This window comes from Schistocerca americana, chromosome 9, assembly GCF_021461395.2.
Source record: "Schistocerca americana isolate TAMUIC-IGC-003095 chromosome 9, iqSchAmer2.1, whole genome shotgun sequence".
Classification (NCBI taxonomy): Eukaryota; Metazoa; Arthropoda; class Insecta; order Orthoptera; family Acrididae; genus Schistocerca; species Schistocerca americana.
In genome coordinates this window covers 105,718,632-105,734,868 of record NC_060127.1, presented here as the reverse complement: position 1 = coordinate 105,734,868, position 16,237 = coordinate 105,718,632, and the positions used below count along the sequence as shown (strand labels likewise).

General features: G+C 41.2%; 1 protein-coding gene across 3 annotated transcripts in view; it reads left to right on the top strand.

Moving 5' to 3' along the window:
- The first annotated feature begins 404 nt into the window (after nt 1-404).
- Nucleotides 405-16,237, top strand: part of LOC124550931 (kinesin light chain) — a 396,765-nt gene continuing 380,932 nt past the window's right edge. For 2 of the 3 annotated variants that reach the window (XM_047125730.1, XM_047125727.1), the window contains exon 1: nt 761-840. In XM_047125730.1, coding sequence (XP_046981686.1) covers nt 800-840 — 41 coding nt within the window. In that variant the 5' untranslated portion in view covers nt 761-799. Of the gene's footprint in view, nt 445-760; nt 841-16,237 lie in introns of those variants that run through there. The other variant, XM_047125729.1, reaches the window with a different exon arrangement.

The following is a 16,237-nucleotide window of genomic DNA, read 5'->3' as shown; positions in this document are numbered from 1 at the left end:
GGAAATAATACTAGTGACGAACTAGAAGTATGCTAATCATTCCTCCTGTAGATATCATTTGCATCGCACGCCTGTGTGTGTGTCTGTGTGTTTGTACTGGTGGCAGTGCAAATTTTTTGTGACGCATCGCTTGCAATATTCTGGAATACAGACAGACAAATTATAGGTTAAGGTGTCAGTGGCACAGTCTTAAAAATAGCCTCTTCAAAAACCAAAAGTCTGATTGTTTTCACATGATGCAACCTTGTACAACTAAAAACGACTATTCTTCTTGTTTTCTTTCTCGTACAGACGTATATCATAATTTTTCTCGAGAGATCGAGGATAATTTAGCTATGACTATCGATTCTCTAAGGCGAGTGAAGCTTTTGTTTGTGTGACTGTCGACAGAGTGCAGCAGCAGACGTGCAGAAGTTTGTGCAAGTAGTGCCAGTGAACTGTCAGGTAAGTTGCATGGAATACATTTAGCGAAAATTGTTGCCATCTGTAAGCGTTTTCAGTGGCAATAAGTGAAATCTAGCTGTACTTATTTTCAAAAAAGCATCATTTTCATCTTCTTCATTCAAAAGTTGTTGAATAATTGTCTACATGAGTCAACTTTCTCGCCATTTTCTCATGACATCATGCGGCAAAATTTGTTGTGTAGTTCTTGACGTCTAATCAGGCTTCGGTATCTGAGATAAAAAATAATAAAGATGGAATCCATTCGATGTGCTTGAGTAAATAAACAGTCTTACTTAGCTTCTGCTCTTTCTTTCAGACCATACTTCGCTGAACCGATAAATGGACAGCAGTCCTTATGGTTTCATCTGAAGTAGTTATGGAAGATCGCGACAAGCAGTAAGTTTGCAATATTTTGAATACGTTAGTAAACTCATCTTGCTTATGAATTACTTGTTACCTTCGGCAAAAAGGTTTAAACTACATATCATGGACAACGCTGTCACCAACACTTTCCCTTATTTGGTGTGTTGAGTTGTGCAGTAAGAAAATCGAAGTATAGAACTGTAGTTTTCGTGGTATTTACTGAACACTGATGTGTTCTTTCCAATCAGTTTTCGCGGCGATAAAAGTTTTGCGCAATGCAGTACATGCTATTGTTGTGCTTCTGTTGCTGTCAGTAAATGTCAATTTGTACCTTGACTGGCACCAATTCACCATTGTGTATTCCAACACTAGGTAGACGTTACACAGATGTATTTTTGGTGTCTGTTCCAGAGTCTGAATACGGAATATGTAATCAGTCATTTGCACAGAAAGCTTGTAACTAAGCCTTCATATTGGATCAAATAGTTTTCTACATACAAAGCGCACATATCACTGGAAACTAAGAGCGAAGATATTGTATGCAGAACAGTATACCACTTACTGAGAAATGTAGCAGAAGTAACACTTAAATAAATTCCTGAATGGTGATGGATGGATTAATTAAGAGTTATGCACAACTTAATCAAGAGAAACTTGTGATGTGCATATATTGAAGAAAGCTGTCAAAAATGTTTTAAAAGATTAAATTTTACTTGAAGCTGGTACCCAATCTTCATTCACCTAATGGCAAAACATTGTTGTACCCTTATTAAATTCCTTCGTTCCTATCTCTGTGTGGCTATTGCATTAGTGAATATTCTGGGAAAAGCTAAGCGGTAATATTGTCTAGATTTTGTGAAGCTCCCAACAGTATCAGTGAGGTAAATTCATCTGAACAAAATTGTGTTACATTTTGTGAATACTATAAAAGTGGAGAATGCAGTGATTTACTGGAAATTTGTAAGCAAAGGACGCTAATATTGTAATCTTGCTCATCTGAAGGGTGACAGTCATCAAATGATGTTTGTAAATGTAAATTTCAGATGTTTTCAACTACACGCACTCTTGCAATTGACTTTTTTATTTGTAAGATGGGTGTGGCTCAACCTATTCAGCAGTGTTGCAGGCATTTATGATGCTCCAATAATTTTCATTCAATTACTCCGTGTTGCGTTGAGCAATACAGAGTCAAATGCTGAGGTGTATTGACTATACCTATAGTGGTGGAATAATTTTTTCTTTACTTCCTCTGTGTTTTGATTCCTTTCTGTGCCTAACATTGTGGACTGGAAATAGCGCAAGAACACACAGGGTTTTATTGTGTTTCTGAATTAAAACTACACATGTTAACAAAATCTGCATAGCTTCTGATAAAGAGCTACGAATGTGATGTAGAGTTTTGTAAGTGCGCAAAAAATTGGTAGTGTTACCTTCCAGATTAAATGAAGTTTCCGATAGTGCTTTGCAAACTCACAACTATCACCTTCCAACCTAATGTAGCTCTGGGGCTTCACCAAAACCTACAAACCAAAACCAATATACAGGCAAAAGAAATATTTTCGGTGTTTTGCGCACGTGATGTCGCACAACACCGCTATTGTCGTCATCACGATGAACCTGAAATTTGAGAAACAGTTGCCCATAACTCTGTGTGCATTGAGTAATGTAGTCAGCAGCTAAAGCAAAAAGTTTGTTTACTCTTCTGGTTTTTCAAGAAGTACCATGAGACGATATGATTGTAGTAGTTGAAAACAGTAAATGCTGAAATATCACATATCATAAGAAAATATCATTGTTCTGGTCCTGTAGTAGTGACAACAACCACTGTAATAATCACGGATTTTGTAAGATTCATGCATTCCTACACTTTTCTGCATTGGAGTGACAGCAATTTGATTGTATGGTTAGCTCGTATCCACTGTAGCAGTAGATCTTTCTGTGCAAGTGTAATTATTATTATTTTTTGTAGACATACAAATTTCTCTTCAATTCTCTGGTAGAATAACAGGCAGTGATGCTGATTGCATGTCAGTGAAGTGAAGGGAACCTAAACATTCATTGTTGCCTGGTACTAATAAAAGTTAGTCAGCATATATCACTCCTGGTGAATTATTTAGAACTGTGTGGCACTTCTAGTTCCAATGGTGTAAGATGTGTCTACATATCTCGATACAACTTCACTTAGTGAGCAGGACTGAAATGTACTAATACTGTTAATAAATGTAATCATGGAGTAACACACCTAAAGAAGGTGTTCCCCTGAGCTGAGATTAATTTCTGGATTTACCTCCAGTGCCACCAATTATGCCTGTGACATAGTTTGGTGACTTCTGAAAACTGTTACATTATTCTGGACTTCATATAAACTCAGGTGTACTATTGAAAGGTAAAACTATATTTACATTAGTAAATGAGATTACTTTGCTCTGTCATGTTGGTGGTGCGGACTACACTTGTTTACTGCTAATGTGCACATAGCCAAGGTATGGCCAGCTCGGATCTTAGTTTGAGCTACAAACTAGTTACATACAGGTGAGCATGTCGTGCATGAACAATCTACTCCCTCCCCCCTCCCTCGACAAATTCCAGGATGAATCCTTGGGGTAGGTACTGCTCACTAAATGCAGATTTTTCTTGCTTATGGGATACAAGTGTTTACATTTCTCAACTAACTTTCCAAGAATAGAGTAACATGAAAATTACAGAAAATTATGACATATGTTCAACACAGGATGTTTGTCAGTTACCTTAACACTTGGATGGGCCTTCCCTCAAACTAAAATGTGTAAATAAAAGAAAATGAAATGACTGAATGTGGGTGGCAACAACAGAAAGAAACAGCATTCCCTCATGTATGTGCTTGCACAAATGGTTCAAATGGCTCTGAGCACTATGGGACTTAACTTATATGGTCATCAGTCCCCTAGAACTTAGAACTACTTAAACCTAACTAACCTAAGGACATCACACAACACCCAGCCATCACGAGGCAGAGAAAATCCCTGACCCCGCCGGGAATCGAACCCGGGCGTGGGAAGCGAGAACGCTACCGCACGACCACGAGATGCGGGCTGTGCTTGCACAGACATAATCTGCAGACCTGTATTTAAAATCATGAATACTGGCTATGGTGGATGCACACTTCTACTTTGTTGTGTAAATTTCGATGTTGTTGAAGTTATGAGGATGCAGTGTCTTGAAAATTTTCCTGGAGGACTGTACTAACCACCAATGTAAAAAAATTACTGTAATTATATGTTGCAGTATTTTATAAGCAACAAATAATGGGTCCAGTAATAATCTAACCACAAATTTAAACGTGTACTGTAAATAAACACAATTCACACAGCCACAAGCAGCACAATAATACTATATAAAGACAAGCACAGTGACAGAACAACAGTGAAACAAAGAATACATGCCAACAAGAAAGGCAATTTAAGATTTTAGACAGTGACATACGAGCACAAACTCTCACACAAAACAACCTGCATTTTCAAAAGATAAGGTGTAAACACATCATTTAAAACTGACAATGTAGTCCAAAAATACGTTTCCAAAATAATGAGGCACAGGCATCTACCATGAGGCAGGAATCCAATTACTCTGCAACACGTGACGTAAGGTGTGTAGGACAAACCAGCAGAAAATTCGACTCTCAAGAGTCTGTCGGACCACGGATATATGAGACAAGTTGATCAACTTTTGCTTTCTACAAGAAGAGAAGGCATGGAAACAGAATAATGAGTCACCTTTTAACGTGACAAGAAAATAACCACATATACTAAACAATGGCAGAAAAGAACTCCTGCAAAATGAACAAGTAAATACGAATAAGCGCTCGCTATTTAAACTAACTGACTATGCAATAGACATCGTGCCAAAAAATGATCACAAATCTTATTATTCTCCTGAGCATGTAATTAAAAAAAAGTTAGCAACCCTTGCAAAAACAAATGACACTCAAGACACAAAAAGTAGCAGTTAAATTATGTTACAAAAACACTGTGACTACATGAAAAATTGGAGGCTTCAACAGGTGTTCCACATGAGGGAAAGCTACTTGGTTTTCAGATAATGAATCAGACTCAGATCTGTAAGTACCTGTGTGTTTTATTATTAAAGGGAACTTGAGTGAACTGTCTTAAATCTGCACTCAATATGTGAAACAAAAGAATCGTGTGATGTTCTAGGACACCCACTGAAGACGCCTTGTTTTAAACGTATCTGGGTGCATAAATGAAATAAAAAAAATTAGTGTCCAGCATGAAAAAAGCGTTTTTCTTGTGAACTACTGTGGTAACCTGAGTGTACAGAGGTAAAACCTCTGCCTCCCTGCCTGTCGAATTTCTGTGCTCGCCCAGACGAGCCTCACCCATCGTCTTTGCGTCTTGCTTCACGGAGGATGAGGCTGCAAGCAGCGCGGTGATTCGTTTGCAGGCAGCTGCCAGAGTCATCACGCCTGGCCCCGACTTACACACCGGGTCTCACGCCATCACTGTTGGTATACTCATTTCTGCAGCTCCTGAGGCGAAGTGCTGTGATACGTTGTTTCCCCCACCCCTGTTTTCAGCTCGCTACAGAGAGCTTGACGTTAAGATGGAAACTGGTGTCGAGCTATTGATGCATTTCGGAAGGTATTAATAGATGAATCCTTTACAAATACTCGACGAGGGGTAACTTTTCAGTGCGAAAATTTTCTTAACGATGGCCGACTTGCTGAAGCTCTCATAGCACAAGTCTGCATTTTGGCTGTTCAAGAAACATTACACCTAAAACATGACATCGATATTCTGTAAATGCCTGCCACGTAATAGTTCCTTCATTCGAGGAAAAAGTCAGTAAATGCCATGTCTCTTGAAAATAGTCGGGAGGGGAGCGTTTGATAGTCCATGGAAGCAGCATATGTGACGGTGCACAATGAGCTGGGGCATTACTATGGAGCGAAAATACTCCCTATGACATCCTCCAGTATCCGTGTCAGAAGATTTCGCGATTGTGATGGTTTGCTCCATATGGAAATAACCTGTGAACATCACGACATGGCGCGCGCGCATATGTTCATCACCTTGCCTGATGATGGTTGGGGTCATTACCCTTTTCGACGGTGAAGAATCTCCACTGTGACTCAAAGAAATTACAGATATCGGTTGTTTAACAAACCGTGAAAGAAACACATCGCGCACAGACACTAGACCAATACACACAACATGAGCATCATGCGTTGTCCTAGAAATATCGAAACGATAGTCCATATCATTCCAGGTTCTTGTTTGTCTCGACAACTTCAACAATTCGATTTCTCAGACCTGGAAGAGTAGCTAGCGTACATGGGACACACTCTGTCTTCTGTGGAACCCCACACGGAAAAAAAAATCGCCAGGTGTGTTGTCTGGTTTCCTGGAAAGTCAAAAACAATTAGCATTGTCTTGTTGCCCACCTCTTTCCATTCAACGTCGTGGGACAGTATTAAAAAAAACGCCGAACCTCAAGGTGGAAGAGAGAGGGCGTCGTCATGCATAAAAATGAAATCATTGTAATATTTGTGAAGAAGAAACAGTTTTGCAGCGTGTCCAGGTATGACGTTCCTATCACAGTTTCTTCGGCGATGAAGAGAGGTCCATAAACTTTGTGAACAGAAAGGGCACAAAAAACATTCCGATTTCGGTGGTCTCTCATGTTCGACGAATTTTTTATGCAAGTCATAAATCTGGTTTCTTGCGGGATCGACGGTGGCATGCACGTTGCACTTGAACAACGAATTCACTTAGCGCAAATTCCAACACACAATGAATTTTCGTGTGGTGTACCTCCCATGTTGCTACAAACGAACAACAACGCAACTGTGTCAAAACCTTGAACCCTCATCTATCCGATGACATGTGCAATGTTTCTAACTTTTCTAGTTTGTCTGTAATAAACAACTGAAATCTGTTCTTTAATTTTGAATCTCCGTGTACATTTTTCCGCTGTTTGCTTTGCTCCTCTGTCTCAAGTTCGAAATGATAGGCGCAACACTCGTCCATGGTAATTAGATGATGGATTGCTCTGATTTCTGCTGCTGCCTGTTTGGTGGTTTTTTTTGAATAGTCGGGAAACCCAGCGGACCACAATTTTTTTTTATGCTCGGAAACGTCTTCCTAGATGCTGAGCAAGGATGTGTGACTGATTTTCACTTTTTCCGCTGTCGTTTCGACTGTGACACGCCCGTCTTCGAGCACCACTTGCGATTCCCTATTCTAGGAAGAGGGGTGATCCGCCACTTCGTTCTTTGTCATTCAGGCGTTTTTCACGCTGGAAGCGTCCTCGCCGCCAGACCCATCATATGATCGTGTGTTATTGTGGTAAACTTCCACCAACTCAGCGTGGATTGTTGCAGCACGGATGCCCTTCAGATGTAGAAGGCAAACTGCTGCACCATACACCTCTTTACCAACTGCTGGGCCACTTTCCTTTAGCTCCCCTAGCGGTGAGCGGCGACATTGTGGTGCGGGGATTTCAGTGTGTACTACGGACAAGTAACTGCAAGAAATGTAACTTTCGATGCCACTTTATATATTCGTAAGGTACCAAACTGCTGAGGTGAATGGTATGTAGGCTTACACACTACTTAATCTAACTTATCCTAAGAACACACACACACACACACACACACGTGTTGCTGAATTGTATTTCACAGTCATCATGTATTTATGGTTAGGCCTAGTATATTCTCAGATTAATTAAGGTGACCATGTTTTTGGAAGCAGAAACTGGGACCAACATGGGTGCCCATACAGGAGGGCAAGGGGGGGCGTGCCACCCCTCTCCCCCCACCACTCCTGCCCGATTTCAGGGAGAGGATGAAATCTGCTGCAGTCGCATGAGTTTAGTTCAAGAATTTTATTAAAAAAGTATATATGAGAGAGAAGCCCCCCCCCCCCTGCAAACTGTCATATGGGCATCTCGGAGACCAATTTTGTACAGTAACTACTCACTACTCAGAATACAACAGTGTCCTATAATTGCTATACTTGATTAAAGTTTATACTAGAATAAGTAACAGGCATCAAATGACAATATAACAGATGCAATATAAAACATAAGACACATTCACAGTTACTGTTCAGTAATGATGCACCAAAATATTAAAAGTTAATAAAACATTTGGTTAGATAACTATGTACAACTTTTAAACTTTGAGCTCCTCCTGCCCCCATATTTCTGAGATGAATGAATTTTATTTAACGAATGTTTGCTTTCTTTTAATTCTAAAAAAATCGCTGAATTGCCAATTAACTGTATTTCAGATTAATTTTAACCCTTTTAGTGCCAAATACGATCTGATCGTGATCCAGATTTTCGGCGAAAAAACCAGTAACGATCTGATCGTGATGCCTTTCTCATTCATTTTTTCTGCGCTTGAAGGCAAAATTGTTAGTATTTCCTAGCGAATGAGAAAGGCATCACGATCAGATCGTTACTGGCATTTTTCGCCGAAAATCTGGATCACGATCAGATCGTATTTGGCACTAAAAGGGTTAACCAACAGAATGGGTTTCAATGTCTATTTTCATTTGTTTTCTCTCAGATGTCCATATCGTACTCATCAAAGAAAAGACAAGCTCGACTGCTGCATTTGTACCTGGAAAAGACAACGTAAATTCCACAATCCTTGAAATATTGTCATAAGGAATTTGTTACGATGTGAAGTGCTGAAACATCTGTACCCAACACATACCAGTGTCAATTTTTGTATGTTCTATTTGTCTGTTTTCTGAGGGATGATACACTGCTGCATATTAAGACACTCTTGAAATAATTAATTGTCATTGATGTTATAGTTTGGGAATACGTTTGTGAGAGATTCGTGGCACATTTGGACCTCAGCCCATGTAGGTGCTTCATTTAAAAGAACCCATTTGAAGTCCGAAAATGCATTAAAATGATACGTCCACTGCTCATTGTATTGTGCACCGCTATCATAAAATTCATAGATGGATTCAGTGAGCTTAATAACGGTTTATGTCCTCCTCGGATTCAAGTTTGCTTAAGGCACTTCGTACAACATGTGGCACGAATATGGTTTTTCATTTTTCTGTCATATTCACTTTTAAATCATGAAGTGCTCCTTCAACATCTGCATATGTAACATGCTGGCCTTCTATGTTTGATTCAGCTGCATGAAAAATTGACGCTTGATTATGTAAAAACATAAGGAGGACATCAAGGTAAGGGTTTTCAAAAAATTTCCTAAGTATTGTTGGGCATTTTTCTTCACTCAAAAAGTATTATTTTAGTGGTCCACAGAGCCGTAAAACTCTCCTAATGGCTGGCATCAACGCGAATCATCTGGTACTGCAGTATCCAAGTAATTGTTTGTACTCTTCGTCAAAAAATGTACAAAATTCTTTTAGGCTTTGGACACACACACACAGAATATATGTTGAAGTAATAATAAATCTTGTGAATGGCACACTGTAGATCGACTGGTAAACAATCTGCAGCTGTCTTTACAGCATTATGCGCTATGTGTGCTGCACATTCTATACCAATGGTGTCACGACCAATTTAATTTGTGGAAAATATTCTTTGTCCCTTATCATTCAAATTATATTCTGTGAAGGTATAGCATAGAAAGTTTCCAACAATATCTGCAGTTTCACCAGACTGCTCTTTAAACTGGAGAATTTTCACACACATGCCTTCAAGAGGCAAGAAATATCGAAGGAGCTAGCGTAAAACTGTTTTACTTAAAATTTAGCTGGTGAAATTTGAACTACTGTACAAACTTTCATGGAACATAGCTAGGAACCATTCTCATTAAAGCAGCTGTCAAATAAAAAACTGCATAAAACCGGACCACACACACACACACACACACACACACACACACACACACACACACACACACACTTTAATCTTTTAACACCCCTCTGTTTGCGTCGCCGGTTAATAAGGAAAAAAGTGCAGTAATAGTCTAGAATTTTGGCATCTGTGGATCACATCCAACATGAAGACTCCACTGCGATTTGTGTGGGTGTAGAAAAAATTTTTTGTTCTCTGAGAGACCATCCGAAATGATTGAGGGTTAATTAAAAGCAGAGTTACCACACTGTTTATGAGACTGAATTATGAGTACGATACTTACCTCTCTTGAAGTTCGGAACTGAAAACGCAATGACATTTGGGCATTGCGAAGCTGGTTACAATCTGTATGTGCTACAATACTCACGCGAACAAAACAATCACGAAAGGGCTACCGCTAGGGAAATCCAGCTCAGTAGTACCAACCTCAGCGCAAGTATTATTGAGGTCCCGAACTTGACAGATCGTGTGGACGCATTCTATAATGTGGTATATTAGAGTTGGAATATGATAGGGAAATAAAGAGCAAAACACTTTTACAGTGCTAAAAATGTGAGAAGTCTCATGACTTAAATTTGATTTGTAAAAACCGGAACATTTAGGCGTCCCGGCTGAACCCGGTCGGTAAAGGGGGACAGGACCCCAAAAACCGGAACTGTCCCGGCCAAATCAGGACGTGTGGTCACTTTAGATTAATAAAAAAAGCAATGTCGTAGTGAATCCTCCATTGGCCTTCCTAAAGTGGTAAATGCGACTACCACTGCATAGTCCTTAGGCCTATGCTCTTTCGTGTTAAAAGCTTGTCAAAAAGACTACTTGAAAAACAATCTGAGCGATGTATGTTCTAATATGAAATGAAAACATAAACAGTGAACACTAACGCCGTGTGGGCCGTTCATGAACCTCTATCAGCATCTGAATGGCGAATATTGTCAAACCGTCTGTTCTAGACCACATACGCTGCGTACAAATTGACGCTACTGAGAATATTTTGAGGTGCATCGGCACTAATCGTTAATATATCAAGTATTGACAGTACCACAATACGCGCCGTAGACGATCAATATGTTGACGGTTTGATGGTACAGCGCGTATCAAAAAGATTCATTCGGAATGAAATTTTCACTCTACAGCGGAGTGTGCGCTGATAGGAAACTTCCTGGCAGATTTAAACTGTGTGCGGGACCGAGACTCGAACTCGGGACCTTTGCCTTTCGCAGGCAAGTGCTCTACCAACTGAGCTACCCAAGCACGACTCACGCCCCGTCCTCACAGCTTCAATTCCGCCAGTACCTCGTCTCCTACCTTCCAAACTTCACAGAAGGTCTCCTGCGAACCTTGCAGAACTAGCACTCCTGGAAGAAAGGATATTTCGGAGACATGGCTCAGTCACAGCCTGGGGGATGTTTCTAGAAACATGTCTCCTCAATATCCTTTCTTCCAGGAGTGCTAGTTCTGCAAGGTTCGCAGAAGAGCTTCTGTTAAGTTTGGAAGGTAGGGGACGAGGTACTGGCGGAATTAAAGCTGTGAGGACGGGGCGTGAGTCGTGGTTGGGTAGCTCAGTTGGTAGAGCACTTGGCCCCGAAAGGCAAAGGTCCCGAGTTCGAGTCTCGGTCCGGCATACAGTTTTAATCTGCCAGGAAGTTTCAAGAGTCATCCGGTTTAAAGAAAATCATAACTATTGTGTTGTTTGAGATATTTGCGTGAACAATGTACTGTTGGAAAGAGCAACCTCTCGAGTTTTACATGGTTCCCGCTAAGTAACAGCAGTGTGGGCTCACTTCAGTTCTAGTAAAAATGGTGTCGGAACAACAGAAAGCGTTTTGCGTTTCATGTTCTGCGTAGTGTGGGTCAGTAATAACTGTTCAACGTGACTTTCGTACTGGGTATGGTGTGGATCCACGTACAGCACAGAGCATTAGGTGATGGCACGAACAATTCGTTAAAACAAGTTGTTTCTGTAAAGGCGAATCGCCGGGCTGTCCCCGAGTGTCCGACACAGACATCGAACGCATACGTCATAGTTTCACAGGGAGTCCGCAGAAATCCGTTTGCCGTGCAGCTCGACTACTCAACATGTCCCCGACGTCCGTCTGACGCGTGTTGCGTCGACTTTACACATGAAACCATACAAAATCCGGCTACTGCAAGCTCTTCTTGAAGGTAACAAACAAAAACGTGTGTTCTGTAATTTCGTTCTTGGCAAAATGGAGGATGACAGTTTTCTTCAACGCTTAATGTTTAGTGACGAGGCAACCTTCAATTTTAAATGGAAAGGTGAATCTCCATAATGTGAGAAAATGGTATAGGGAACAATTACATGAAGTTGTACAACATAACATGGAGTCTCCAAAATTTAATGTGTTTTGTGCAGTTTCACGGGAAAAGGTGTATGGTCCATTTTTCTCTGCCGAGAACGCTGTTACAGGAAGCACATAACTCGATATGCTTGAGTAGTTTCTTTTCCCACAGGACTTTACATCTACATGATACTCTGCAAATCACATTCAAGTGCCTGGCAGAGGGTTCATCGAATCACCAGGATGGAGCACCGCCACACTGGCTTATGGAAACGTGGGAAATTTATAATCGAACGTTTACTGAACGATGAATCGGTCGTCCTGGACCAAATGATTCAGCCTTACATTACTGGCCTCCAAGGTCACCGGACCTAACTTTAAGTGATTATTTCTTGTGACTGTTTATAAAAGACTCTGTTTGTGTGCCTCCGTTACCAACAACAATGAACGAACTGAGACATCGCATAGGCCGGTATTACAGTATCAAATTTCTTTGTCAAAGATATTTGATGGTGTAATAGGGAACTTTGTCAACTGTCGTCCAATATTTGATCAAATCTAGAGCCTCGCTGCAGATCTGATCAAAGAAGTCGCGTGTCTTCTGTTCACTGCAATGTGACATGTTACCACATGGAGCGCTAGCATCGCTGCATTCTGTCGTCTGTAGTGTTTTTATAAACATTGCCGGTAAATACAATTGGTGTGTGCCGACAGCTACAAAATTAATAGAGATGTATGAAGCTGATGAGGCGCTTTACAACGTGAGGCACGCCGAATACAAAAATAATTACGAAGATTGGAGACCTAACCTAACCCAACCCTCTCCTGTAGCAAAGAATCGGAGTGTTACAGTGTGCCTGTCTTCTGCAGATGTAGCAATTCTTAAGTGAATATTGTGCTTTGTGATATGAGGATACAGTTCATTGAGCACATACAGAAATGTATGCTCATCCATTCTTAAGTAATTGGTGCACGACTTGACGTCCTCCACTATAAGCTCACTTAACAAGTTTTGTTGAATGCTTTTATCGTGTCATCGTAAAACCCACGGCTTCACCCAGGTATGTTTCCTTTTTTTCCCCCGCTTCTCCTCCGCATGTGCACACAGTGCAATTGTGGTACATGCAACTGCTGCGGTTAATAAGTTGTTGTTGTCAGCCATCTTGAACTTTGACGAAAAATATGATGACAGTGTAATACCCCTTCTAACGCTACGTCAAAGATCTTTGTCAAATATATTTGACGGAATATTTGATCACATCTTTGACAAAGAAATTTGATAGTGTAATACCGGCCATAACAACAGCTGTGGAAGCTGTAACTCGAGACACGGTCGCTGAGGTGTGGGAACAATTCCAATACCGCATTGACATATGCCGTGCACCTCAAGGGGTGCATATTGAACACCTATGAAAAGGTATGAAAAAATTTGAGTGCCCCGTTCCTCAAAAGACAAAAATTAATTGTATGTGTATTAGTTTGAGAAATATAGACGTGCCAAATCGGATGATTCTTTTTGATACAGCCCGTATTATTGAAAGTGTGAAGGGTCCCTTAATCTTGTACGGGTTCTCCTGTGCCGGATGTGGTTGTTCTGGTGGTGTGGGCGGAGTGTGATGGGAGGGGAGGGAGCAGGGACCGGCGGTCGGCGGTGAGTCATGCGAGGCCACAGCCCCCCCCCCCCCCCCCCCCCCCCCTCCTTGTGGTTACTTTGCGTGTGAGCGGCCCGCTGTCCGACCAGTGTGGTCGGGAACGGCCCCGTGGGCATTTCACCAGACGGCTGGTTTGCGCGTGCGCGGTGCATTCATCTCATCTATGTGTGTGTGTCGGGTGATCGGAAATGGGGCAAGCTGAATCTGCTCTCCGTATACGTCACGACGACTGACGCCGGAGGTGAAGGACTTTCTCATCTCTGGAGGCTTCATTGAGGAGGACCGTACGTTGGAATATTACGAAATTAGGAGAAAACCTTAACTATAGGTAATTTTATATTATCGTTAATCACGCCCTAACGGACCACGTGATGTACACGAGGCTTTTTTCAGAGTTTTGTGTTAGTTTTCTGTGTGTTCGAATTGTCGTCGTTCTCCCAGAATGGGTTCTTTGCCTCTCGTCAGAGCAAATTGTCCGGTTTTTTTTTTTTTTTTTTGCCTGGCCAGTTTCTCCAGTCGTGAATACCCTCCTTACAACTTTTCTGTGTGGTACATAAAGTTATGTTAATCCTGCTTATTTTCAGGTCTGCTTTTATTACACCGACCCATTTTATTGTTTTAATATTAGCTTTACTGCGATTTTCGTAGAGTTCCAAAACCGTTCTAATTAATCTGTTGGGCGCCATTCTTTTAATGCGCCCATAGAAATTTAGCCGTGTTTTTTTTTCTCCGAAAAATACTTTTCAGTTCCATTATTAGTTCATTGTGTGTGTGTGTGTGTGTGTGTGTGTGTGTGTGTTCCTTTTCCAGTATAAAGTGCATCTAAGATTTTCCTCATTACTTTTCGTTCTCTGTTCTGAATTTTAGTGTTTCTCTATCGGTTTAAAACGAAAGTTTGAGCCTCATAAAAATGCAGTTTATTGTTAAAATTGCAACTGTTCTCCCTGGATGGCTACTTTACCTGCTACTCGCCTTTTGCAACAGAGTTAAATTCCTGTTTTGACTAGAAATGAGTCACCTACTGGTTTTTTGTATTTTCCGTTGTCTGCAAAGGGAATAAAACGTAGTTTTTTACAAAACTATAAATGTTGTATTTTTTAAAAATGTTCAAATGTGTGTGTAGTCTTATGGGACTTAACTGCTAAGGTCTTCAGTCCCTAAGATTACACACTACTTAACCTAAATTATCCTAAGGACAAACACACACACCCATGCCCGAGGGAGGACTCGAACCTCCGTTGGGACCAGCCGCACAGTCCATGACTGCAGCGCCTCAGACCACTCGGCTAATCCCGCGCGGCTGTTGTATTTTACGTAATTGCTGTAAATATATTGAAGCTGGCTGACGTCTATTTTTGACCGCACTGATATAAATCCGAAAAGGTCGTGGTCTCGTGGAAGCTTCCACAAATCCTCGTACTCGGAAGCCTCCAGTTTGCCATTCTGGTAGTTGCACGTTTTACACCAAGCAGGTGCGCGCGGCAATGTCACTTTGGCCGAAGTAACTCGTTGGTGGCAGAGACGTGCACAGTAATGCCGAAGCTAGTTCTGAGAAAGTGCTGGTAGACGCGTAGAACAGTGATAATGAAGATGGAGAATATTGTTAAAAGTAATGTGCAGTGGAAAAAAGCTAGGCACTCTTACTGTAAGTAGCAGAGTTAAGCAGTCACCAACTTGAAGAAGATGGGTTTGAACACGACAGTGCTTTACTACACAACGTCCAATTAGAGGAGGTGACCTTTGCACAGACTTGCCAGCCAGTTAGCGGGGGACCTACAGCCAAGTGTGGATTCGGAGCAGCGGCGCAAGCCGGCATTTTTCACGTCAGCAAACATTGCCAGAGGTGAAAGAAATGATAAGCGACAGGTAAAAATCCCAGGACTGGCTGTAGACCGAACACGAGCCCTTTGCATGTGTAGTCTCGAATGTTGCCGCTGTTTCTTCAGTTTGTACTTCATTAATTACAGGCTGCACAGTAAAATCAGGCCTTTGAAATACCCTGGGCTTGAGACCAAGCAGTTTTCTAATTAGTCAATTTATAAAACTATTGTTAGAATGTTTACTATTAAAAACAGTCTTGATCACGATTTATTTATTAAGGTGGCCGGTTTCGACCACTACTGTGGTTATCTTTAGCAGAAAGAGGTTCCTACTCAATGGTCTGAAGATGACCACAGTGACCTACAGCCAAGTGTGGATTCGGAGCAGCGGCGCAAGCCGGCATTTTTCACGTCAGCAAACATTGCCAGAGGTGAAAGAAATGATAAGCGACAGGTAAAAATCCCAGGACTGGCTGTAGACCGAACACGAGCCCTTTGCATGTGTAGTCTCGAATGTTGCCGCTGTTTCTTCAGTTTGTACTTCATTAATTACAGGCTGCACAGTAAAATCAGGCCTTTGAAATACCCTGGGCTTGAGACCAAGCAGTTTTCTAATTAGTCAATTTATAAAACTATTGTTAGGATGTTTACTATTAAAAACAGTCTTGATCACGATTTATTTATTAAGGTGGCCGGTTTCGACCACTACTGTGGTTATCTTTAGCAGAAAGAGGTTCCTACTCAATGGTCTGAAGATGACCACAGTAGTGGTCGAGACCGGTCACCTTAATAAATACATCGTGATCAAGAC